Source organism: Ursus maritimus, unplaced genomic scaffold (genome assembly GCF_017311325.1).
Source record: "Ursus maritimus isolate PB19 unplaced genomic scaffold, ASM1731132v1 scaffold_2, whole genome shotgun sequence".
Taxonomy (NCBI): Eukaryota; Metazoa; Chordata; class Mammalia; order Carnivora; family Ursidae; genus Ursus; species Ursus maritimus.
In genome coordinates, this window is record NW_024424452.1 from 40,407,922 (window position 1) to 40,430,347 (window position 22,426).

General features: G+C 59.7%; 1 protein-coding gene across 1 annotated transcript; it reads left to right on the forward strand.

The window, feature by feature from the left end:
• The first annotated feature begins 2,199 nt into the window (after positions 1–2,199).
• EFNA3 (ephrin A3) lies at positions 2,200–11,256 on the forward strand. Its single transcript, XM_040634565.1, has 5 exons — positions 2,200–2,327; positions 8,273–8,586; positions 9,702–9,767; positions 9,944–10,021; positions 10,240–11,256. Exons 1-5 carry the CDS (start codon positions 2,200–2,202, stop codon positions 10,368–10,370), a joined length of 717 nt encoding a protein of 238 aa, XP_040490499.1. The 3' UTR covers positions 10,371–11,256.
• The last annotated feature ends 11,170 nt before the right edge of the window (positions 11,257–22,426 follow it).

Sequence of the window (22,426 nt, forward strand, 5' to 3'; positions counted from 1 at the left end):
GCCCTCAGCTCAACTCCTTCACCAAGATGGAGAAACACACAGGGCCACTTCCTGCTGAAGGAAACAGCACAAGGCACTGCTTGCGGAAAGATGCACTCTAAAGACTGGGTCTGCAGAGAGGGTGCTTATCCTAAAACACGCAAAAGCCCAAATCCGCCAGCAATTGATTTGGATAGAGGTCCAGTCAGAGCACCAGATCCCATAGACAGAGGCCTAGGCTCTGTAGAGAGTGTCCCAGAACTTAACAACCCGATAGAGCTGCTTAAATCCTAGAGAAAGGGCTCCAGACCCTGAAGAGAAGGGCTCAGTTATGGGGAGTGGGTACGGGGGTGCTAGTTTCTAAACAGGAGTATCTGAGTCCTGTAGAAAAAGCCTCACATCCATTAGTGGGACCTAGATTCTACAAAAAGGGATTTAAGCCTTCTAAAATGAAATCGGAACTCCTAGACCAAACCAGCCAGCTCCCACCCATATGTAAATGGGCAGCCCCTCTGCCAGCTGTGGGCCCTACAGAGAGAAGCCTCCCTTTGCATAGCAGGGAGTGTGGGGACAGAGGAGGAGGCTGGGATCCGGGGCACCTGGAGTAGGCAGGTTAGCATCATTTGGGTGAAACAAATCTCCCTGGGGGTGAGGAGTCTGGGGGAAGAGAGAGCTGTTTGCAAAGTCCCCCATTCCCACCCCAAGAGGCCTAATTTATTTTCTGGCTCCTGAGAAGGGAGAGGAGATCTCCTGGGGTGGAGGGGAGCTGAGGGAGGACAGAGCCTACTCTTGCCTGGCAGCAGCCAGGCACAAGGCCCATGCTGGATGGCACCATCCCCTGCCCCCACCGCAGCACCTGAGGCTGACTTGTGTCGGGACCCCTGTCCTGCCAAGGGTCAGCAGATGGACGGTGCCTGCTCGCCCTCTCTCCTGCAGTAAAGGAGAAAAGAGCACCACAGCCGTCTCCCCAGGCACCGTCGTTGGTGTGGATGGTCAGAACCTGATCTGACACCTGGTCCGTCTTAGTCTGAGCCTCTCCAAGAGAGAAGAAGTGAGGGCTGGACACCCTCAGGCCTGGATCTTAGACCCTTTCCCTCAACTCTACTTCCTGGGCCAAGAAGGGGCGGGAGGAGAACAGGGAACTGTGGTGTCAGGGGGCATGTGGGTTTGTGCGTGAGGCCCTGCGTGTGCGTGGTCTGGGGTGTGCTCCCATGTCTCTGTCTGTGGCTCTCTGGTTGTCGGAGCGCAGCTCCCTGTGTGTGTCGGCCAGGGGCCTGTGTGTGTGTAAACGTCTGTGTCCTGTGCTCTGGCTCTATGTTCCCTGGCTCTGTCCCGGAGAATGTGTGCGTGCAATGTCTGTGCTTGGGCGTCACTGTGGGGACAATGACGGTGAAAGCTGGAGCCTACGATCTGCCTTCTCGTCAGTGCGGCCAGGGGCGACCAAGCCGAGGGACACCACTGGCTGCCCCGAAGGGGCCCTGCTGGAGGGTGAGTGAGGAGTCCTCTGTAGGTGCTTGGGCCCTTCCAGCACACCCAGTATGGACATTCCCCGGGGGAGCTCCTCTCCCTCACCTCCAAAGAACACAAGCCTCATGCTCCGCTGGGGGCTTCGGGCCAGCTGCTGCCAAGTCCTTGGTGCCCACGGAGCTTCTCCACCCTGCAGCCCACCGGCCTCCTCATTCACACGGGAAGAGGGCCATGCAGGGAGCGGAGGGCAGACCGTTCAGAAGGAGCGGGGGAGGGGAGTCTAGTTCTGTTTATGAAGCGGTCCTTGGACCCCCAGCTCCTTTTCAAATCTCCCTCGCCCCATCCCAGGGATGGATGTGGTCACGGGAAATCGAGACCCCGGTTTGGGCCCCCCTAATCCTTCTCCAGGGCAGTCGAGACTGGGCAGCAGAAGGCCCGGGACCCGCGGAAGCAAATAGTAAACCTCGGAGGGAGAGAGGAGGTGCGGGCCGGTTGTTCCCGAGGGGGCAGCGTCGTCCCCACCTCTCGAGCGCCGCGCGCTCCGGGCCCGAGCGGGGCGGGGCCAGGCGGGAGCGCGCCCGGGGCGGGGCTTCGGGGGCGCGCCCGGAGGGCGGAGGGAAGGGCTGGGGGCGTGGCCTAAGGCTCGGGGGCCGGCGGCTGCGGCGGCGGCGGCGGCGGCGGCAGGGAGCGGAGACGCGAGAAGCCGGGAGCGCGGGGCTCAGTCGGGGGGCGGCGGCGGCGGCGGCTCCGGGGATGGCGGCGGCTCCGCTGCTGCTGCTGCTGCTGCTCGTGCCCGTGCCGCTGCTGCCGCTGCTGGCCCAGGGGCCCGGGGGGGCGCTGGGAAACCGGCATGCGGTGTACTGGAACAGCTCCAACCAGCAGTGAGTCGGGGGCCCAGGGAGCCCAGTGCGTCCCGCGTCTGCGAGAGGGGGAGCCGGTGGGCCCGGGAAGTCCTGAGGGCACCTGGGGTGGGGGTCCTGGGAGGCACGGCTGGGGGCTGGGAACGAGGGAGAGGGGGACACACTCTGTGGGCGTCTGTGAAACTCGCGGGGGTGTCTGAAAGAGGCTCTGGAGGTCTAGGAAGGAGGACTTGGGCCGTGCGGAGGAGGCTGCTCGGGGGACACCGCACCCCACCTTGCCTTCTCTCCGCACCGCCCCTGGAATAGCGTGCCCCCACCGCACAGTCCCCCATCTTCGCCCCCTTCAGCCGTGCTGGGCCGTCGCACGGGGGGGGGGGCAGGGATGACCCGTTTTCAGCGGTGAGGCTTTCGAGGGGTTCTGTCTACGACTCCTGCTTTAAAAGTGGGGTCCAGAGCTGAGGCAGGGAGTCCGGCCCTGCACCTCCTCAGAAGGAAGCCGAATGGGTTGCCCTGGTTGTGGGGGAAAGCCAAGCGGCGGTGAGCTGGGGCTGGGTCGCCGAGGCCGGGGTCTTGGAGGTGCTGCTTGGTGGGGATGGAAACGTGGGGTACCGGTGAAAGGAAGAGAGGCAGGCAGATGTCGGCGTGTCACACACGCACACACACGCCCGGCCTGGGGACGGCGTGTGGCTCCAAGTGTGAGCAGGCGTGCGCGGCTGTCAGTGTGCGTGTGTGTCTGAGTGTGTGATTTGTGTGTCTGCGTCGGCGATCGTCTGGGGGTGGGAGCGGGCGGCGGGGCGGGGAGGGGGCTGCGGTCGCTGTCCGCGTGGCCGGCCGCGTCTGGGCTGGGGTGGCTGCCGGCGCCGCCGCGGTCTGGGCGGGTGTCAGGGCGGCCGTGTGGTTTCCCGGGGTGTGTGGCGCGGAGGCTGGGTGCCGGCTGCGGGGCCAGGTCCTTGATCTGCTCAGTCCTCGCTGCCCTTGTCTTCTCCTCCCCGCCGTGCCTCCGTGTGTGTCTGTGTGTTGGGGGCATCCCTAGGGACGCGGGGGTCACTGTCACACCTGCCTAGGCGGCGGCGGCGGCGGCACTACCTCTGGCTTCCCACCCTGGGGGGCGACTCGGGAGCAACTGGCTAGGCCCCAGGGGAGGGGACCGGGAGGGCCGGGCGGCCGCGACCCCCAACCTCCCGGGGGAGGGGCTGCCGTTCGCCGCTCCGCTCTTTGTTGTTTGGGGCTCCGCGCCTCCCCCTCTCTCCCTGCTCGCGCCCGGAGTGTCAGACTGGGGGTGGGGATGAGCCAACGACGCCCCCCTCTCGCTTCCCATGGAAACCTCGGGGGTGGGGATGAGGCCCCTCCCCCCCGGAGCGGGACTCGAAGAACTCCGGGGGGTGCTGGGGGCTGACTCCCTGTTCTATTTAGCTCGTCCCCCTCCCTCAGACTCACACGTCCGCCTCCCCCCGCCCCGCTAGAGTCTGGCGGGGAGTGGAGAGTACGCAGGTGAGGGGCCACGGGTTCCCACCACCCTCGGGGCACCCCCCGCGTTCTTAGGGGAAGCCGGAGCCAGGGTGTGCGGGAACGGCTGTGTGGGGGGGGTGTTGTTGATCAGGTTCCCCTCCCCCGCATACACCTGGGCTCAGGTGAAAGCCCTGGGAGGGGGTGGGGGAGCCCGGTTCCGGGAGCCTCCTGTCTTCCCCGCTCCCCCGCAGGTCTGGACCGGCAGAGGTGGGAGGGGGCGCGCACCCGGCTGGGAGGACGCCGCCGCCCCCGCCTCGCTTCCTCGGCCTTTGTTGCCGCTGCGCCCGGGCTCCCCGGCTCCCTCACTGCGGCAGCCGCGGCCCCATAAATCGTGAGAGCGACGTGCTCCGGAGCCGGGAGTGGAGAGGGCCAGGGAGCTGGGGGCGGGGCCGGGCCGAGCCACAGGCTCCTGCGCCCCCTCCCCCCGGTCACGTGAGCTGGGCGCCGGGCTCCCACCCCCTGTCACGTGCTGAGGGTCTCTGCCCCTTGGGGTCACGTGGAGAGGGTCTTGCGACCCCGCCTCCTGGGGTCACGTGGGAGGGTGCTGGTGGGGACACGTGCAGAGGCCTGCTTTGACAGACCTGGGGGCAGTGCCCTGCACGGCAGTCGTGATCTCGTCCCTCGTCCCCCCACTCAGGCTCTCGGTTTGATCCTCCAGTTGGAGAGATCAGTTCCCAACCTGGCCCAGAAACTAGAGATGAGGGGTACTATACTGGAAGGAAGAAGGAGAATGTGAGGTCGAGGGGGTCCCCTGAGCCCGGAATTGAATTTGGGGTGGGGGTGGGAGGACCGGCTGATGGCCAAATGTATGCCCCCTGGCCCTGTGCTTCATTGCTCTGCAGAACGGAGCAAGGCGCTATTATTCGCCCCTGACTCAAGAAGCCTCGGGAACATCTTTCTCTAGCCGGTTCCCTACCTCTTTCTCTCTGAAATGTTTCTGTTGCTGATGTCTCTTTCATTCACACGTTCATTCAACAAATATTTATTGAGGCTGTACTATGTCCCTGTTGGTCTTTCCCTCTGCGCGCGTATTCTCCCTGCCACCGAGCCTCTGCCCCGCACCCCCTTGCCGGCCACCAAGAGCCGTCTCAGTCTCTGCTGTCTGGGGGCCTCCCCGATCGGCCCCCACGTCTGTTCCTTTCTCCACGCCTCCCTCCGTTCTTATTCTGGTCCTCTTTCTCTCCCTCTCTTTCGCTGTGTCTCGCTCTGTCCCCGCTCGGGGACCCGGGTTTGTTAGTCTCCCCTCTCGCTGCGCGCGTCTCCTCTCACTCCGTGTGTGTCTCGCTTTCGGCGGGTCTCTCGCTCTTCGCCGCCGCTGCAGATCAATAAACCTTCGCCGCCGCCGGCCGCTGTCGCAGGGAGGGGGCGGGGATGTGGGGCGCGCTGCCTCTCCCCCACCCGACCGACGCCGGCCGGAGAAGCCCGGAGAAGCCCGGAGAAGCCCGGGCCGCGGCCCGGGGATGGCGAGACCCGGCGGGGTGGGGCGCAGGGAGCGCCTGGAGGGCTGCGGGGGTGTGAGCGAGCACGCGCCGCCCCGCGAACGTTCCCGCCACCCACCCAACCCAAGCCGGGCGCGCGGACCCCACGCCGCGCGCACGTGGTCCAGCCTCGCCTGCTGGAGCGAGCGGCGCGCCGCCTCGGGGCCGCGCTAGAGGGGAGGAGAACCCGGGTCTGTGTCTTGCCATCTCTCCTCCACTTCTTTAGCTCTGCATCCCGGCTTCTAGGCGTGGGGGCAGGGATTAAACAAGTTCAGGGCCCCTTGGGATGCCTTCCCCACTCCCTGGTCTTGTTAGACACCCTGTTTACCTGTCCCTAATTGCCCCGCGGGGAGAAGTTTGCTCCTTCCCTGCTCCCCCGCCGCCCACCCCACCAGGCTCGAGCAGGCGGGGCACTGAAGGAGTTACAGAGAAGGGTCGGAATGCGCCCCGGAGGCGGTGAGAGCCGGGAGAGACGAAATAACGGGGTGAGGGGGCACCCCCTCTAGGTGGGGTGTGTCAGCACTCGCCTTTCTTCGGGAGGGGTGGAGGCCAGCAGGGGATGAAGGGAAGAAGAATAGAGAACTGTTTGAAGGGGCAGGCACACCCCAGCCCCCAGGTCCCCCCACGCACCCCCCAGGGATGGGGAGCTGCTGCCCTAGAGGAGGAGTTAGCTGCCGAGCTTTGCTGGGCCTGGTGGCACCTCTCTCTCCACTGCCAGGGGAGGGAGGATGACAGATTCAATTAAAGTGCCCAAGCCAAGCAGACACCTCACGCAGGTCTCCCAGGAGTTGGGACTGGGGACTCTGGCACCCGGTCCCTGCCCACCAGCCCCCTGCCCACTAGATACCAGCTGCCCACAGCTATTCCACAAGGCACTCTTCCTTCCACATGCCCAGCTTGGGGGGATTTCAGGGGCTCTTCCTGCCACCCAGCCCAGGGAGGGGTAAAAGATGGCTTTTCTTCACCGGAGCTCGTCCAGCCACCTTTCCATAAAGCTCGTCCCCGCCCTGTTGAGGAAACTGAGGTTACCTGTCCCAATAGCTCTGGCCTTGGCTTACTCCTTGCGAGAATGGGCTGTGTTGTAGGGGAATCTGGGCAGTGCCCCAGGGAGGGGCCACTTCAGAGCAGGGCTGGAAACCTAGGTGGGGCTCAAAGACGGTGGCTGTGCAGCAGTGGCTTTAGGCCCGGCTCCCTATCCCTGGTGGCCCCCTACTCAAAGCCTGTGGGGGAGCAACACTAGTCTTGGAAGTTGGGGATAGAGAGGCAAACCCAGGTGGCGCCAGGAGCCAGGCCTGGTCTAACCCGTTTTCCTGCTCCCAGTGCCCCAGGCCGAGACTCCTGCCCACCTGAGTGCCAGGGCCAGGGAGGGGCCTAAGTGACCCATCACTCCCGTGGGAACCAAGTGGGACTGGTGGCATTCCTGATGACTCAAGAAGGCTGTGCCCATTCCTACTGAGGTGCCCGGGCACCAGCTCTCACCTCTGCTTATTGCCAGGCTTAGAAGGGAGTGCTTGGGGAGGGGGCGGCACAAGCCAGGCCAAGCAAGTAGGGTAAGGTGGGGAGGGACCCTCCAGGCTCCACCCAATTTGGAGGCCTCCAAGCTTGTTTCCCTAATGGATCTAATTACTATTTGTGGAACTGGGAGGTGCTTGGTGACACGGGGAGCCAGTCCCTCCCTTCAGGGTGTTCCCAAGGACTAGAGACCCCATTGGTTTGACATGCTGCCAAGTACCCCAGGCCTTCTGTGCCCACCATGTTCTCCTCTCTGACAAGATGTGTACATTCCTACCCTAAAGAAATTGGGGGGCACTCCTGCCTACTTCTCTGAGTTTCTTTCTCCATTCAGATGTTTTTCCCATCCCCGAACCACTAGGCACCACCATTAAGACCAACACTTTGATGATGCCTGGCAAGGCAGGTGGGGATTACAAGGGACCCAGCATCTGCTTCTGTGTCCCATAGAAGGATCAACGAAGTATGAGGCACAGCCATCTTGTCTGGGCACCATGCCCACTACTCTGCCTAGCACCATGAAGGGGGCAGTGGTGCCAGGTTGTGGAAGAAGATGGATGGAGATGGAAGTTTTGGCTGGCTGGCATGATACCACGTGGAGCCTTGGTGTTGAGTCCCTTAGTTCCCCAATCTGTTGTCTCACGTTATTGGGGACCTTAATTGCCAGTAATAGTGTAGAGAGGGCATGTGCCTGGGGACCTTAATTGCCAGTAATAGTGTAGAGAGGGCATGTGCCTGTGTGCGTGCGTGTGTGTGTGTGTGTGTGTGTGTGTCTGGGGCGGGGGATGCAGCAGGGGGGTGGGGGCAGCGAGAGACCCTGAGATGGCTGGGGGCAACCCATCCTGGTATGCAAGTCCAACACACATGCAGCCTAGCTCTTCTAGGTGAGTGCCGCCCGAGTGGACGGTGGACATATTTGTGTGTGCGCCACGGAACTTCTGCGTGTATGTGCATGAAGCCTGCACACGTGCGTCTGTGAGGTCGGGTCCTGGCCGACTGGCCTTGGGGCTGGACTGGCAACGGCAGGAAAGCATGCTGGGAGAGGTGATGGAGGGTGCGCATCTCTGGGATCCCCCTTGCTTTCCAGTCCCCTACCACTCCTCGCCAGTGGTGAATTATGGGGAATGGACAGAGGAAATCCGGGCCTGGGTCTGGGAGTCGCTGGGGCCTGCGCCGTTTCTGTGGTAACCAAAGCGTACGTTCCCTTCTCCCCCGCCTCTTCTTTAGAGGCAGGCCCGGCTTCCCTGCGCCTTGGCTGCCCTCTGGCGGCCACCAGGAGGACAGCACAAGGCGTGGGCGTTGAAGGCTAGTGTGGGACTGACTGGTGGCACTAGGGCCCTGGGGACAGAGACAGGGACTGAGAGGAGAGGCAGCTCCGAAGACCTAGGGAAGGTCTGCGGAGCGGCGACGTGGGAAGAGGGTTGGCGTGGGGTTTCTTCTCCCTGACCTGCTTCCTCTCTCCCGCAGCCTGCGACGAGAGGGCTACACGGTGCAGGTGAATGTGAACGATTACCTGGATATTTACTGCCCTCACTACAACAGCTCGGGGGTGGGCCCCGGGGCGGGGCCGGGCCCCGGGGGCGGGGCAGAGCAGTACGTGCTGTACATGGTGAGCCACGCCGGCTACCGCACCTGCAACGCCAGCCAAGGCTTCAAGCGCTGGGAGTGCAACCGCCCGCACGCCCCCCACAGCCCCATCAAGTTCTCGGAGAAGTTCCAGCGCTACAGCGCCTTCTCGCTGGGCTACGAGTTCCACGCCGGCCACGAGTACTACTACATCTGTGAGTGACGGCCGGGGGCGGGGCTTGGGCGGGGCCTGGAGGAGTGAGCGCCGGGGTGGGGCCCCGAGGGGCGTGGCCTAAGTGTCGCGGAGGGCCAGGGGCGGGGCCTAAAGAGCGTACCTGGGAGGCGGCCAGGGGGTGGGGCCTAAAGAGTGTACCTGAGAGACGGGCAGGGGGTGGGGTCCCCGGGCTGGGGTCTTGGGGGCTGGGCGGGGCCGGAAAAAGTGAGTGAGGGCCAGGGGGTGAGAGGGCCCAGGGGCCGGGGATGGAGGGTGGGGATGGGCCTAAAGGCGAGTGTCAGAGTGCAGGCCAGGGATGGGGTCCGCAGGGGCCGGGGATGGGGGGTGGGGGTGGGCCTAAAGGCGAGTGTCAGAGTGCCCGCCAGGGGGTGGGGTCCGTAGGGGCCGGGGATGGGGGTGGGGTGGGCCTAAAGGCGAGTGTCAGAGTGCCGGCCAGGGGGTGGGGTCCGCAGGGGCCGGGGATGGGGTGGGGTGGGCCTAAAGGCAAGTGTCAGAGTGCCCGCCAGGGTGGGTCCGCAGGGGCCGGGGATGGGGGGTGGGGGGTGGGCCCAAAGGCGAGGTCGAGTGCCCGCCAGTTGTGGGGTCCGCAGGGCCGGGATGGGTGGGGGGTGGCCTAAAGGCGAGTGTCAGAGTGCCGGCCGGGGGTGGTGTCCGTAGGGGCCGGGGATGGGGGGTGGGGGGTGGGCCTAAAGGCGAGTGTCAGAGTGCCGGCCGCGGGTGGGGTCCCCAGGGGGCGGGGCCACGTGGTTGCCGCGTGGTCCGCGTCTCTGGGCGCGACACCCGGGATGCCGCGTGGGGCCTGGCGGCCTTAGGGCTTCGGCTCAGACGGCGTCTGAGGCTGAGAGAGGGTTAGTGACAGCCCGACGTTTGGGTCAGGGTCACTGCTTCCGTGAGGGACGCCCCGGGACTGAGACCTCAGGGCTCAGGGTTTGTGAGCGCTGGGACCAAAGGGGCTTCTCGGACTGACGGCGGGGCCACCGTGGCTCGCGACCAAGGGCCGGGGAGCCGCGGAGCCGCGGAGCCGCCGCCCGGGCGGGGGCGGCGCGGTGGGGCGCGGAGCGGGAGAACGCAGCTCAGGCCCCGTCTCGTCCCCAGCCACGCCCACCCACAGCCTGCACTGGAAGTGTCTGAGGATGAAGGTGTTCGTCTGCTGCGCCTCCAGTGAGTGCCGTCGGCGCCCAGCCGCGACCGCGTCCTCGGCTCCCTGCTTCGGGGCTCCCCTGGCTCCCGGGGGCGGAGGGGGGGCACAGGAGCGGGGACTCGCTCCCCAGCTGTAGCGGGGGGGATCCTGGCCCTGACTCTCCCCTCCTCTCTCCCACCCGCACCCCGCCCCGCAGCATCGCACTCCGGGGAGAAGCCGGCCCCCACCCTCCCCCAGTTCACCATGGGCCCCCATGTGAAGATCAACGTGCTGGGTGAGTCTGCGCAGCGCCCTCTGGTGGCCACTGCTGGAACCGCAGCCCCCTCCCCGGTGCCTGCTCACCTCGCATGCCTTCCCGGGGGCACGGATCCCTCCTACACCCCCCCCCCCGTGGGTGGTCACGTCCCGGCTCCACTGCTGCTGCCGCTGCCGCGTGCCCTGCCCGCGCGCACAGCCCAGCCCTCACCAGTGTCTCTATTCATCTGCCCACAGAAGACTTTGAGGGAGAGAATCCCCAGGTGCCCAAGCTTGAGAAGAGCATCAGCGGGACCAGCCCCAAGAGGGAACACCTGCCCTTGGCGGTGGGCATCGCCTTCTTCCTCATGACACTCTTGGCCTCCTAGCTCTGCCCCTGCCTAGGCGGGGAGACGTGGGGCTGGGAAAGGGCAGGGAGACTTTGACCTCTCCGAGGGAAGCCTAGCTGTGGGGCCTAGATCCCTCCTCCGATGGCTGGAAGCGGGGTCTGCACCTTCATCTGTGCCCGTCCCCTTTGCCCCCTCTCTCCCCACGTAGGGCACTGTAGTGGACCAGACGCAGGGACAGCCACGGGTCCCAGGTGGCCTTGTGGCTCTGGTACCTTTCTCTGACCCCTGGTACCTTCCCCTGTTGTCACCCTGGAGACAAATATGCCCCAGAGAGAGCAGATCCAAGCGTGGGAGGCACCCCCATCATTCTCTTCTAGGGGCAGAACACAGGGAGGGGACTAGATGGGCGAGGGGGTGGCCCACTGCCCCCTTCCCCTGTTTACAGCAATAAGCACGTCCTCCTCCCACTCCTGCTCCCAGGATTGTGGTTTGGATTGAATCCAAGTTTACAAGTAGACACCCCTGGGGGGCGGCGGGCAGTGGACAAGGGTGACAGGGGTGGGCATTGGGGTGCCAGCAGGCATGTACAGACTCTATATCTCTATATATAATGTACAGACGGACAGACTCCCTCTCCCTCCTTAACTCCCTGACCTTCCTTGACATCCCCTCCCAGCTTCAGACCCCTTCCCCACCAGGCTAGGCCCCCCCACTGGGGGACCCCCTGGCCCCTCTTGTGTCTTCTGTGAAGACAAGACCTATGCAACGCACAGACACTTTTGGAGACCGTGAGACAACAACGCCCCCTCCCCTCCAGCCCTGAGCCAGGACCCAAATCCCACGACCTTGCCCCGCCCACCCTCTGTGGCCCCACCCATCCTCCCGGGCCTTTTTCAAGTGCTTTGGCTGTGACTTTCATACTCTGCTCTTAGTCTAAAAAAATAAACTGGAGATAAAAATAACTAAGTGTGTGTGATTTCAGGGGACATCTCCCTTCTGCATGCTGGTTAAACCCCAGGTCACGGGGCGGGGGGGGGGGGCAGACTCCGGCGGAAGGGTCCGCGGAGCACCTTCTGTGGCTCAGTCTCCCTTAAGGAGACAGCTGTGTGTGGCGGGGGCCACAGGGGCTTCGGAGCTGGGCCTGGCAACCTTTGGGCAAATCATTCACCCTCCAGGAGGCTCACATTTCCCCCCAGAGGTTTGAGCTGGGCTGCAGGTGTCTCAGGGCCAGTGTGAGGGCGCCATGGCTGAGGCTCAGGATGGTTTCTCCTTGCTTCCCATTCGTTCCACTCTGCAATCAGGGTCTTGACTGGAGTTTCTGGGTTTCAGGGGGGTTGCGAACCTAGATAGGGAAAAAAATCACCTTTGTTTTCACGTACCTGTAACTGAAATTAAACATTCTTTTATGTACTTGGGCAACAAGCCAAGAGGGCCTGTGTCTTTGTAACCAACAGAAATCACAGATGCTTTCAGGCTCCACTGCCGTTTCTGAAGGTCTCTCAAAACACCGTGTGTTCTCATCACTACTTTGAAAGGACCATGGTTGTTAGACTGTCCTTGTTTTTAATGTGTTAATAAAGAAGCCTATATATTTACTACACCAAAAAATGTAAATGTTTTGATAACTGTGTTTCCATGTAATTGGTTTCCTTTATAATCCTTTGTAATTTTATTTTATTCATTTAAACCATTATGGCCCAAGGGCTGAGAGTGTGTTGGGGCTGGGGTCCCACATAACTCCAGCGCCCTGCGGCTATCAGACAGAGCAGGCGGAGAGGTCACATGGCCCCTCCAGGCCGGGTGGGGTCAGGCTTGTGCAGGCGGCACTGTGGGAGGAGGGGGTGACAACAGGAGCCAAAACCTGCCAGGGACGCGGGGCCTTATGGCCAAGCTGTGCACCCTTGGGACCCCATCCCACCCCAGTTCTCTAACTGGGCAGGCTGGGTCCTGACTGAGGGCCCCTCCTCTGCCCCTGTGGCTCCTGCCAGCAGCATCCCGAGAATGAGCCCTCCCTGGCGGCAGGGACTAGGTCTTCTCCCCACTCTGCACCCATAAAATATGGGAAATGGAATTTCAGCTGGACGGTGGCACGTAGGTAGGTTTCCTACTGGCAGAGCAGGGAGACGTGTGGGGAAAGAACCAGGGCAGCCGGGCGACCAGTCTGAGGCTCCCCACCAGAGATGAGACTGAAGAGGTTGGCTCATCCATTCCAGTCCTTTGTGGATTCCAGCGACTTCCTGAGCACCTGCTGAGTGCCAGGCTCTGGCCTGGGTACTGGGGATGCAAAGACAGTCTCTGCCCTCACATAAGCTCATATAGCATGTGTCGATACGTGAAGAGGAATCAGTAACACACACGGGCAGGACCCTATAACCAAGTGCTCTATGGCTAAACGCCCGGGGAACACACACCCTCCTGTCTGGAGACAGGGAAGAGGCTGCTGGGAGGAGGGGGTGCACACAGCGGGGGTCCAACTGGGGAAAGTAGGGAAGGCCTTGAAGGAACCTAAACAGTGGGCCTAAGCTGCAGGCTCCTCACATCCCAGGGCCACATGGGACAGGGGCTGGCTTGCTTGGGGGGGGGGGGTGCTTAGTAGGTTCAAAATCCGGCAGTCCCTCAGCACCTGGGTGGCTCAGTCAGTTAAGCGTCTGCCTTTGGCTGGGGTCATGGTCCCAGGGTCCTGGATCCAGCTCCACATCAGGTTCCCTGCTCAGCTGGGGGTCTCCCTCTCCCTCTGCCCCTCCCCCAAGCTCGTGTTCTTTCCCCCTCAAATAAATAAATAAAATCAGATTTTATTAATTTATTTGACAGAGAGAGAACACAAGTAGGCAGAGCGGTAGGCAGAGGGAGAGGGAGAAGCAGGCTCCCCGCTGAGCAGGGAGCCCGATGTGGGGCTTAATCCCAGGACCCTGAGATCACGACCTGAGCCGAAGGCTCACTGAGGAACCCAGGTGCCTCCAAAATTTAAAAAATCTTTAAAAAATAATTGAGCAGTCCAGACAGAGGGCCAGGCACTGGGGGGCAGGAAGCAGAACCATTTGAGCACATACTGTGTACCAGGCGCTGCACCCAGGTGTTTCCCACGTGCTAGGAGCACCGTGCCCTTGGAAGCCTCCCCATCCCCAAAGCACAGATGGGAAGCCTCAGGGTCTAAAAGGCCACGTCCCTGGGTTAGGGTCACAGGGGCCTGGCACATGGGCAGGGCCTGGCAAGGCTGGCATTCAATGTGGGTGTGACTGTGCCACGCTCTGCCCACTGGAACTTCTACCACTTCCTGGAGCTGCTTCCCACACATCCTGATTGCCTCCCACCACTCTCTCCACCAAGTCACATGGCGTCTGGAGAGAAAGACATCAAAGGACCTCCAATCTGGATTGGGTGAACCAGTCTGAACCCCACATTTTAAGGGGAGGAAAACTAGGGGCGCCTGGCCGGCTCAGTCAGAGGAGCACGCGACTCTTGAGCTCAGGATCGTGGGTTCGAGTCCCACGCTGGGTGTAGAGATGACTTAAATAAATACACTTTAAAAAAGAAAAAAGCCAAAGGACAGGAAAACTAAAGCTCAGAAGGGTGAGTGACTCGTCCACCCACGCGGACACACGCACACGGCAGAGCAGCACTAGGACTCGGGTGTCCTGAGCTCCCGTCCCCTTCCCCGTGCTGCCAGGCCCCAGAAGAGACTGACAACTTCCCAGGGATCCAAGGCCGATACTTGAAACCTCTTAAACCAGCCCAAGCAGTGGCTAGCGAGAAAGGACCATTTCCCCCGTAGCTGGGGCTTTCGCCTTCCTGTGGGACCTCCTTTCAGGCAAGCCTCTAGTTCATAGAGCCTGTAAGGGGGGCGGAGGGTCAACGCTTAGATGGACAGACACCGGTGACCCTGAGCCTGCCTGGCACAGGGTCCCTGCCTCGTGGCATCAAGGTCAGCCCAGCCCAGGGAGTCCTGATCAAGGCAATGCTGAGGTGACACCAGGGACAGGGCCTGAGGGCAAGAGGGGGCAGGTGGGATGGAAGGGGACCCACAGTCCAGACTCAACACCTACTGATGGATCAGACAGGGCAGTGCAGGATAGCACAGAACAAAGTATGGGATCTGGGACTGAGCAAGACAATCGGGGTGTTGGGGAGGAGCAGGCTGAACCACCATCTGCTGGGGTGCCCTTACTGTCTGCTCGGGGGGGGCTGTGCTGTCTCCCCCATCAAGCCCCAGCCCCGAGGCTGTGCTGTTCCCCCCAAGCCCCAGCCCTGTGCGGGCTCCACAGGGCAGCACGTCCACCCTGACAGGGACTCCTTGGCCCCTGCCTGTGTCCCTCTGGCTGCCTCAGCAAGGACCTCCAGAGGGGCCACAGTAGCACGCACACATGAGGGAATTCAGAGCGTTGCCCCGGAGGCTCCTCAGGACACAGCTAATGGCAGGAGCAGACACAGATTTGGGTTTGGGGAGTGAGGCTCAGAGCGGCAACGCCCTCCGCTTCTGGGCGCCAGTCACTCTAACCCGGCCATGGAGAGGGAAGAGGAACAGGACCATTTGCTATCCGGGCTGGGCTTGTCCCCTGGGTTGGGAACCTGCAGGGGTGGGTGCTAAACCCTGAGGGGCGCGGGGAGCTTCACCGAGGAATGCTCTGGGCTCAGCCCTACCCTTGTGCTCTAGGCTGGGGCAGAAGGGGTGAGGTCCTGGCCCACCTTGCATCCCAGGGCTTCTCCTACCCCTTTCGGCCTTCTCTCCTTCCCTCCCGTTTCAGTTGCTAAGGCCTTGGGGGTAGACCTGTCCTGTCCAGACAGCACTACTCAGCCCCAAAGCCTTACACGGTCTCCCTCACGCTCCCTGTTCTGCTCAGCTGGCAAACCTGGGGTCAGGGGCTGAGCTGGGCCGCAGGGGACATTGGTTGGGCAGGACACATGGGCTGGAATGTGGGATGAAGGACCTGAGCTAGGTAGGGGGCACGGCTGGCATGAGGGACACAGGCAGGAGGGGGTGGGGACACACAGGCTGGGTAGCTCAGCCCCTGGACTGACCGGGGGGTGGGGGGCGGCACAGGGAAGAGCATGAGATGCTGTGGTCAGGCCGGGGCGGGGGGCAGCACCAGCAGCCTCAGGCACAACCCATGACTAGCCTGGGATGGGACCCTGGGGAGGTCCGGCTTCCCGTGGCTTGGCCCCGTGGGGGGGCAGATACGGCCCCTCCCCCCGAGGGTAGGCTCCAAGCTCTTGGCTTTCGCCATAGCGTCTGGCTCCAGGTAATTACAGGACTGTCGCCAACCGCGGCTATAAAAGGGAGGATGAACCAGCCCAGGGACCTGAGCAAGGCTCAAGTGGCCTGGGGTCCCCCAAGCAGTTCCTGAGGGCTGGTGTTGGCCAGGGAACGCTCGGGCCTCACCCGCATGCTCGCACACACTTTTACTCTCTTCAGTCCACACCCGCTCACGTACTTCACAACCTTGCGGTCCACGCAGTCAATCAAAGTCGGCGCCTGGGGAAGGGGCTGGGGCGACAGTCCTGAAGGGGCCTCCGGAAGGAAGGCAGGGGCTTTGTTGACACAGCTGATGTGGAGGGAGCGGCCCCCTCCCGGACAGGAGCACGGACACACACTCCCTCACGCTCGTACACACACTCAGGCGTGTGTGCTGGACACGCTTCAGCGGCACACTGACACGTCTTGGGCCTCGGGGCACACACAGGACCGTCATACTGACGCCCACACACAGGCACCCAAGCCACACTCACACCCAGCGTCACACAACAGGATGCCCCTGAGGGCCGGCATCCAGCGGGGGCAGTGCCGCTAGACAGAGCACCAGCCAAACCCACGGGGCAGAGTCTGGAGTCCGGGAGAGACCAGGGAAGGGAGGAGGTGGGTCGTGGGGGTGAGTGATGCCGCGTTCACACCCTCCGGAAACCTACGTGTGGACACAAACACAACCCCTAGATCCCTGAGGATTTGCCCCCCACACACACGCACAGACACACACGCACACACACAGGGCGAGACTCAGAGACGCAGAGGCCCACCACAGCCCCTCCCAGGGACCACCAGCACCCCCCTCATGCTGGTGCCATGAAAGAAAGGCGAGCTTGGGACCAGAGAGAGCCCTGTCACCACACAGCAGACGTGCTTGCACACGAGGGTGCACACACTCACGGACGCCAGACCCTGAGCCTGGGGAAGACACCCAGGGAGAACCTGCCATGCGGGGCCATGTCTGGGCGCAAGCACTGCCCTCTCTGGTCACAGAACCCCAGGCCCAGCTCTGGGAGCACAGCCCCCCCCCCAGCCCCAGCTCTGGGCACAGACCCCCCCCAACCACCACCAGGCCCAGCTCTGGGCGCACACCCCCACCCCCAGGCCCAGCTCTGGGCACAGACCCCCACCACCACCAGGCCCAGCTCTGGGCGCACACCCCCACCCCCAGGCCTAGCTCTGGGCGCACACCCCACCCCCAGGCCCAGCTCTGGGAGCAGACCCCCCCCCCCCCAGGCCCAGCTCTGGGCATGGAGGGTGGTCCTCCTCTATGTCCTGAGACCTGCCGTTTGGGTGCCCTTCCTGGCCTCCGAGGACCTGGTCTGGCGGTGGGAACCGGGGCTCAATGAACCCCTAGGAAGGCCCTAAAACCGGCCTTGGGGCACTCTTCACTAGTGAGCGCTGCTTACCACACCCGGGCGGCGCTGAGCCCTAGCGTTCACCCCAGAATGAAAGGGCCATTTGGCTGCGCCTGTGGGCAGGGTTGTGAGTGGAGGCTTCAGGAGAGACAGAGGCCTGACTGACAGCTGGGGGACAGGGACAGAAGAGGGGTGCGTGGACGAAGGGCAGAGGCCGCTGCGCGCACGGCTCGTAAAGAGCACGAGCAGCCACAGACACAGCCCACTCGCAGCAGAGCGCACCCTCCACGGAGGGCGACTTGCTCCCCCCCGCCCCGCGCGAGTTGGCGGTGCCCTCCCGGCCCGGGCAAGCCTGAGGGTACCACTCCCGCGGCGGCGGCCAGGTGCGCGCGTGCCCGGGTGCGGGTGGGTGCGCGTGCGCTCCTGCGGGGGTCTCTCACCTGCTCCGGGCACAGGTGGCTGGGAAACTGGGGCATCTAAGCAGTCGGGGCCTTCCGGGCTGGGAGAGCGGGAAAGCCAGGGAGACTGGGGCCGCCCCGGGGCTGCGAGAGCGGGGAAGCCAGGGAGACTGGGGCCGCCCTGGGGCTCAGAAGCGGCAGGTTCTCTTTCAGCCAAAAGCACTTAAACAGACTTGGGTTAAAAATAGGCTGAATTTCCTGCCAGAAGGTGGCAGGAGAGGAAGCTCTTTCTGGCGACTTATTCTACCCCAAACACCTGGAGGCCCTGGGCGAGCCCCGCACCAGCTCTGTCTGCGGGTGCCTGAGCCCGTGACTCCAGCTTATGTCCTTTATTAGCTTATTAAGCTATACTTTAAGAACGTTTTTCGTGGTTCCTCTAGGATTACAGAACGCATCTTTAACTTATACCACTTTACTTGTAGTGTAGGCACCTTCCTTCTATGTCACACCTCCCAGCCTGCCTGCATTGGATTGCTACACATCGGAGGAGTCCACACGCATTATTTTTGCTTGAATCCCTCAACTATCACTTAAAGAGAATTTTATTTTATTTTATTTTATTTTATTTTATTTTATTTAAGAGTTTATTTATTTATCTGAGAAAGAGAGAGCGCACAAGCAGGAGGAGCAGCAGGCAGAGGGAGAGGGAGAAGCAGGCTCCCACTGAGCGGGGAGTGCAACCCGGGCTTGATCCCAGAACCCGGAGGCCACACAGGTGCCCCAGAATTTTATTTTAAGTAGACTCCACATCCAAAGTGGGGCTCATACGCACCACCCCAAGACAAGAATTGCATGCTCACTGACTGAGCCAGCCAGGCTCCCCTCTTATCTTTTTTTTTTTTTAAGATTTATTTATTTGAGAGAGAGCGAGAGAGCGAGCACGAGCCGGAGGAGGCTGGGGGAGGTGGAAGCCAACCCCTCCAGAGTCTCCATCTCGGAACCCTGAGATCATGACCTGAGCTGAAACCAGAAGTCTACACTTACCCAACTGAGCCACTTACTTAAAATAAGAAAAAAGTCTTTTATATTTAGCCACATATTTACCATTTCTGGTGCTCTTTGTTCCCTTGTATGGATGGATATTTCCATCTGGTGTCATTTTTCTTCTGCTTGAAGGACTTACCGCTTTTCTCATAGCGCAGGCCTGCTGGTGATGGCTTCGTTCAGATTTTGAACGTCTGAGCGCATCTTTACTTCACCTTCAGTCCTCAAAGACATCTCCCCTGAATTCTAGGTTGACAGTGTTCATCTTTGATTGCTATAAAGTCATCGCTCCGCTATCTTCTGGATCCCACTACTTTTGTGTTGTTTTTATTATCTATAAAGATTTTATTTATAGCTAATCTCTAGGCGCAGCTGGTGGCTCAGCCCATTGGGCACCTGCCTTCGGCCCAGGGCTTCGAGTCCCGCATTGGGCTCCCGCTCAGCAAGGGAGTCTGCTTCTCCCTCTCCCTGTGCTTGTGCTCTCTTTGTCAAATAAATAAATAAATAAATAAATAAATAAATAAATAAAATCTTCAATAAAAAAAGATAACTAATCTCTACACCCAACCAGGGGCTTGAACTCATGACCCCAAATTAAGAGTCACACGCTCCATCAGCTGAGCCAGCAGGTGTCCCTGCGTTTCCCTTGCTTCTGATGAGAAGTCTGCTTCTCCTTTTCCTCTTTATATAATGTGTTACTTCCTTCTGGCTGCTTCTAAGATTCTCTCCTTCTCACTGCTGCTCAGCAGTGCTTAAGGCAGATTATGGTGTGTCTTCGTGTGTTTTTCTTCATGTTTCTTGTGCTGAAGGTCTGTGGGGCTTCTTGGATATATGGGTTTATAGTTTTCATCAAAATTGGAAAGTCTTTGGCCATTGCTTCTTCAAACATTTTCCTGTCAACGCTCTCCCCATATTTCTGGGTCTCCACATATATTCCACAGCTCACTGATTTCTCCTTCTCCTTCTTCCCTCTTCCTCCTCCCCTTCCTCCCTTTGCCTTCCCCTCTCCTTGCTTTTTCTCCTCTTCTCCTTCTTGTCTTTTCCTGTGTTTCATTTTTGATAGTTTCTGTTGCTAAGTCTTCAAGTTCACCAACCTTCCTTCTGCAGTGTCTAATATATAGACATATATTTAGAATATATAGAATATATTTAATAATAGCTACTTTATTTTTTTTTAAGATTTGTTTCTTTGTTTATTTGACAGAGAGAGAGAGAGAAAGAACAAGCCGGGGGAGCAGTAGGCAGAGGGAGGGGGTGAGGCAGGTTCCCCACGGAGCAGGGAGCCTGATGGGGGGCTTGATCCCAGGACTGTGGAATCATGAGATCATGACCTGAGCCGAAGGCAGACGCTTCACCAACTGAGCCACCCCGGAGCCCCAATAATAGCTATTTTAAAGGGGTCTTTCCACTCTGGCTGATGGGGACACAAAGTATTCCCGGCACTGTCTGAGCTGAAGATTGTCCCCTTCTTGCCTCTGGTTCTTCCCCTACGTGCAAGTACTTCTCACAGGGGCTGGGGCCCCAGGGAGGGCCCTCTGCAGACCTCGAGAGCCTTCTCTGGGCAGCTTGCTGCTTTCCAGAGCTCCGCCTACACACTGCCCACCTTGGCCTCCACGCTCCCCACTCCCTGTCCTCCAGCCAGGAGGTCCCCGGGCTCGGCCAGCCTGGAAATTCTCTCCAAGCAGTAAGTGTGGGCAATTTTAGGGCCCACTTCATGTATTTCCTCTCTCTCAGGGACTACTGTCCCTGTTCAATGTCTGAACGTCACTGCTTCTTACAGTCCGTCTGGGTTGTCGGTTGTTTCATGCAAGAGGGCAGAGGGGGTGTCGTCCCTGCTACTGCACCGTGGCCAGAATCGGAGTCCACCTAAGATTTCAGAAGAGACTTTCCTCAAAACAGGACTTTGTCTTTCAAAAAGACCAGCCAGATGAAACCATTAGGGGGCGCCTGGCTGGCTCAGTTCATGGGGCTCGCTACTCTTAATCTCAGGGTCCTGAGTTCAAGCCCCAAGTTGGATGTGGACTTTACTGTAAAAAAGAAAAAGAAAAGGGGTGCCTGAGTGGTGCAGTGGTTAAGCGTCTGCCTTCGGCTCAGGGCGTGATCCCGGCGTTCTGGGATCGAGCCCCACATCAGGCTTCTCCGCTATGAGCCTGCTTCTCCCTCTCCCACTCCCCCTGCTTGTGTTCCCTCTCTCTCTGGCTGTCTCTATCTCTGTCGAATAAATAAATAAAATCTTAAAAAAAAAAAAAAAAAAAGGAAAAGCCCTGCTGTGTATTCTTCAGTCTCTTAACACTTTCTCGGCACAAACCCCCAAGTCTGTCTGTATTATCCCTCTACGGAAAAGCAGGGGCTTTATGTGGCCACGTATATGCCACCTCATTTAATTGTATATAATTAATTTTATCACAGTAATACCTTACATGGTTTAAAAACTCTAATGGTGGGAGAGGACGTCAACCACCTTCATTCTGACCTTAGTCTGTACTTTCTAACTGATTAGTTCTTTCCATCTTCTCTCTGAACTCAGGGGGAAGACTCGGCCGGCAAAGCCTCCCATGATGGGGACCCAAACCACCCCTCAAGCCAAAGGACTGTCCTGACGCCGTGTGATTGACCCCAAAACAGGGATCCACTTGACCTTTCCTACCCATCTGCAGGTACCCCCTGACTTTTGCTCCACATTTTCCTTTGGTCTTTGACTCACTAGTCCGCTGTCTTCCAGGTGTTGGCCTCACCAAAACAAACTCTTTCTTGTGTCACCACCGCTGGTCTCACTGTCTTTGGATTTTGTCAGTGGGAGTGGCCGGACCTGGTCTGTGCTCCGGCACCCCTGGCACCTGCGCCCCAGCAGCAATGGGACAGAATAGCTCAGATGGACGGCGTGGCTCCTGCTGCACCCCTCCCCCACTCCTCACCTCAGTTCCCAGAGGCAGCCTCCCTCCAACCTTCTAGTTGCAGCCTCTGATGTTTACCTTCATATTTCTAAATAATCTTATTTTAGCTGGTACTGCTGCTGTTTCTTTTCTTTTTCCAATTTTACACTTTCTAGAGAAACAGATTGGCTTCCTCGCATGGAAGGTGAGGATTTAGTTCTCTGTGTCCTATGCCTCAGTCCTTGAACAAACTTGCCTCTGCCTCCCCAAGTATATTCAGATCCAAAATTTTGGTTAAATCAATATTTAGCATTAAATCATTATGAAACTGTAACAATTATTCATAATCGAGCAGTGTTTTATACTATGATCCATTCTATTTCTTCAAATGCTTTTCCAATTCCCTTGTAGTTAATAATTATCTGGAGAGACCAACAACCCAATAGAAAAATGGCCAAGGAACATAAACATTTCACAGAAAAGAAACACAAATGGCCCTTAAATGTTTTAAAAGATGCTCGATCTCCCACAGAAGAGAAATGAAAATTAAAACTACATCAAGATGGCATTTCTCATTTATCTGCTTGGCAAAAATGCAGAAGTTTACAGTACAGTCTGTGATGAGGCTTCACGGGACAGGCGCCTCCGTGCCCCAGCGTGGAGGGGACCCAGAGCCACAGGCACGATTATAAAGGAGGTGCCCTCGGCCCAGCAGCCCCGCCTCTGGGAATCCGTCGTGCAGCTGTGTCCGCACACTCTGGAAATGATGGATGTGCGTGGTTATGCGCTATGGCGTTCGCTGGTGATAGCAAAGCACTGGGAGAAACCCCAGCGTCCTTCCATGGACAGCGGTCAATAAGCTACTTTATGTCCTTGCGGTGAAACACGAGGCCACCAGATGAAAGAAAGAGAAGCTCTCCATGGAAGGACCTCCAGGATAGATTGCAAAGTGGAGACAGCAAAGTGCAGAACAATGTACATAGAGGGCAAGAAAAGAGGTGCCTGGCTGGCTGAGAAGGAAGAGTGAGCGACTCTTGATCTTGGGGTTGCAAGTTCGAGCCCCACGACGGGTGTAGAGATTAGTTTTAAAAAAATAATAAAGGAAAGCAAGACAGAGAAGGTAGCATATACATATGAATTTGTATCTTATTAAATCTCTGGAACATAACAATGTGAAGATAGT

Coding starts and splice junctions, on each gene's coding strand:
- EFNA3 (XM_040634565.1), top strand. CDS start 2,200: ATGGCGGCGGCTCCGCTGCTGCTGCTGCTGCTGCTCGTGCCCGTGCCG. Junction 2,328..8,272: donor TGGAACAGCTCCAACCAGCA/GTGAGTCGGGGG, acceptor TCTCTCCCGCAG/CCTGCGACGAGAGGGCTACA. Junction 9,768..9,943: donor GTTCGTCTGCTGCGCCTCCA/GTGAGTGCCGTC, acceptor CCCGCCCCGCAG/CATCGCACTCCGGGGAGAAG.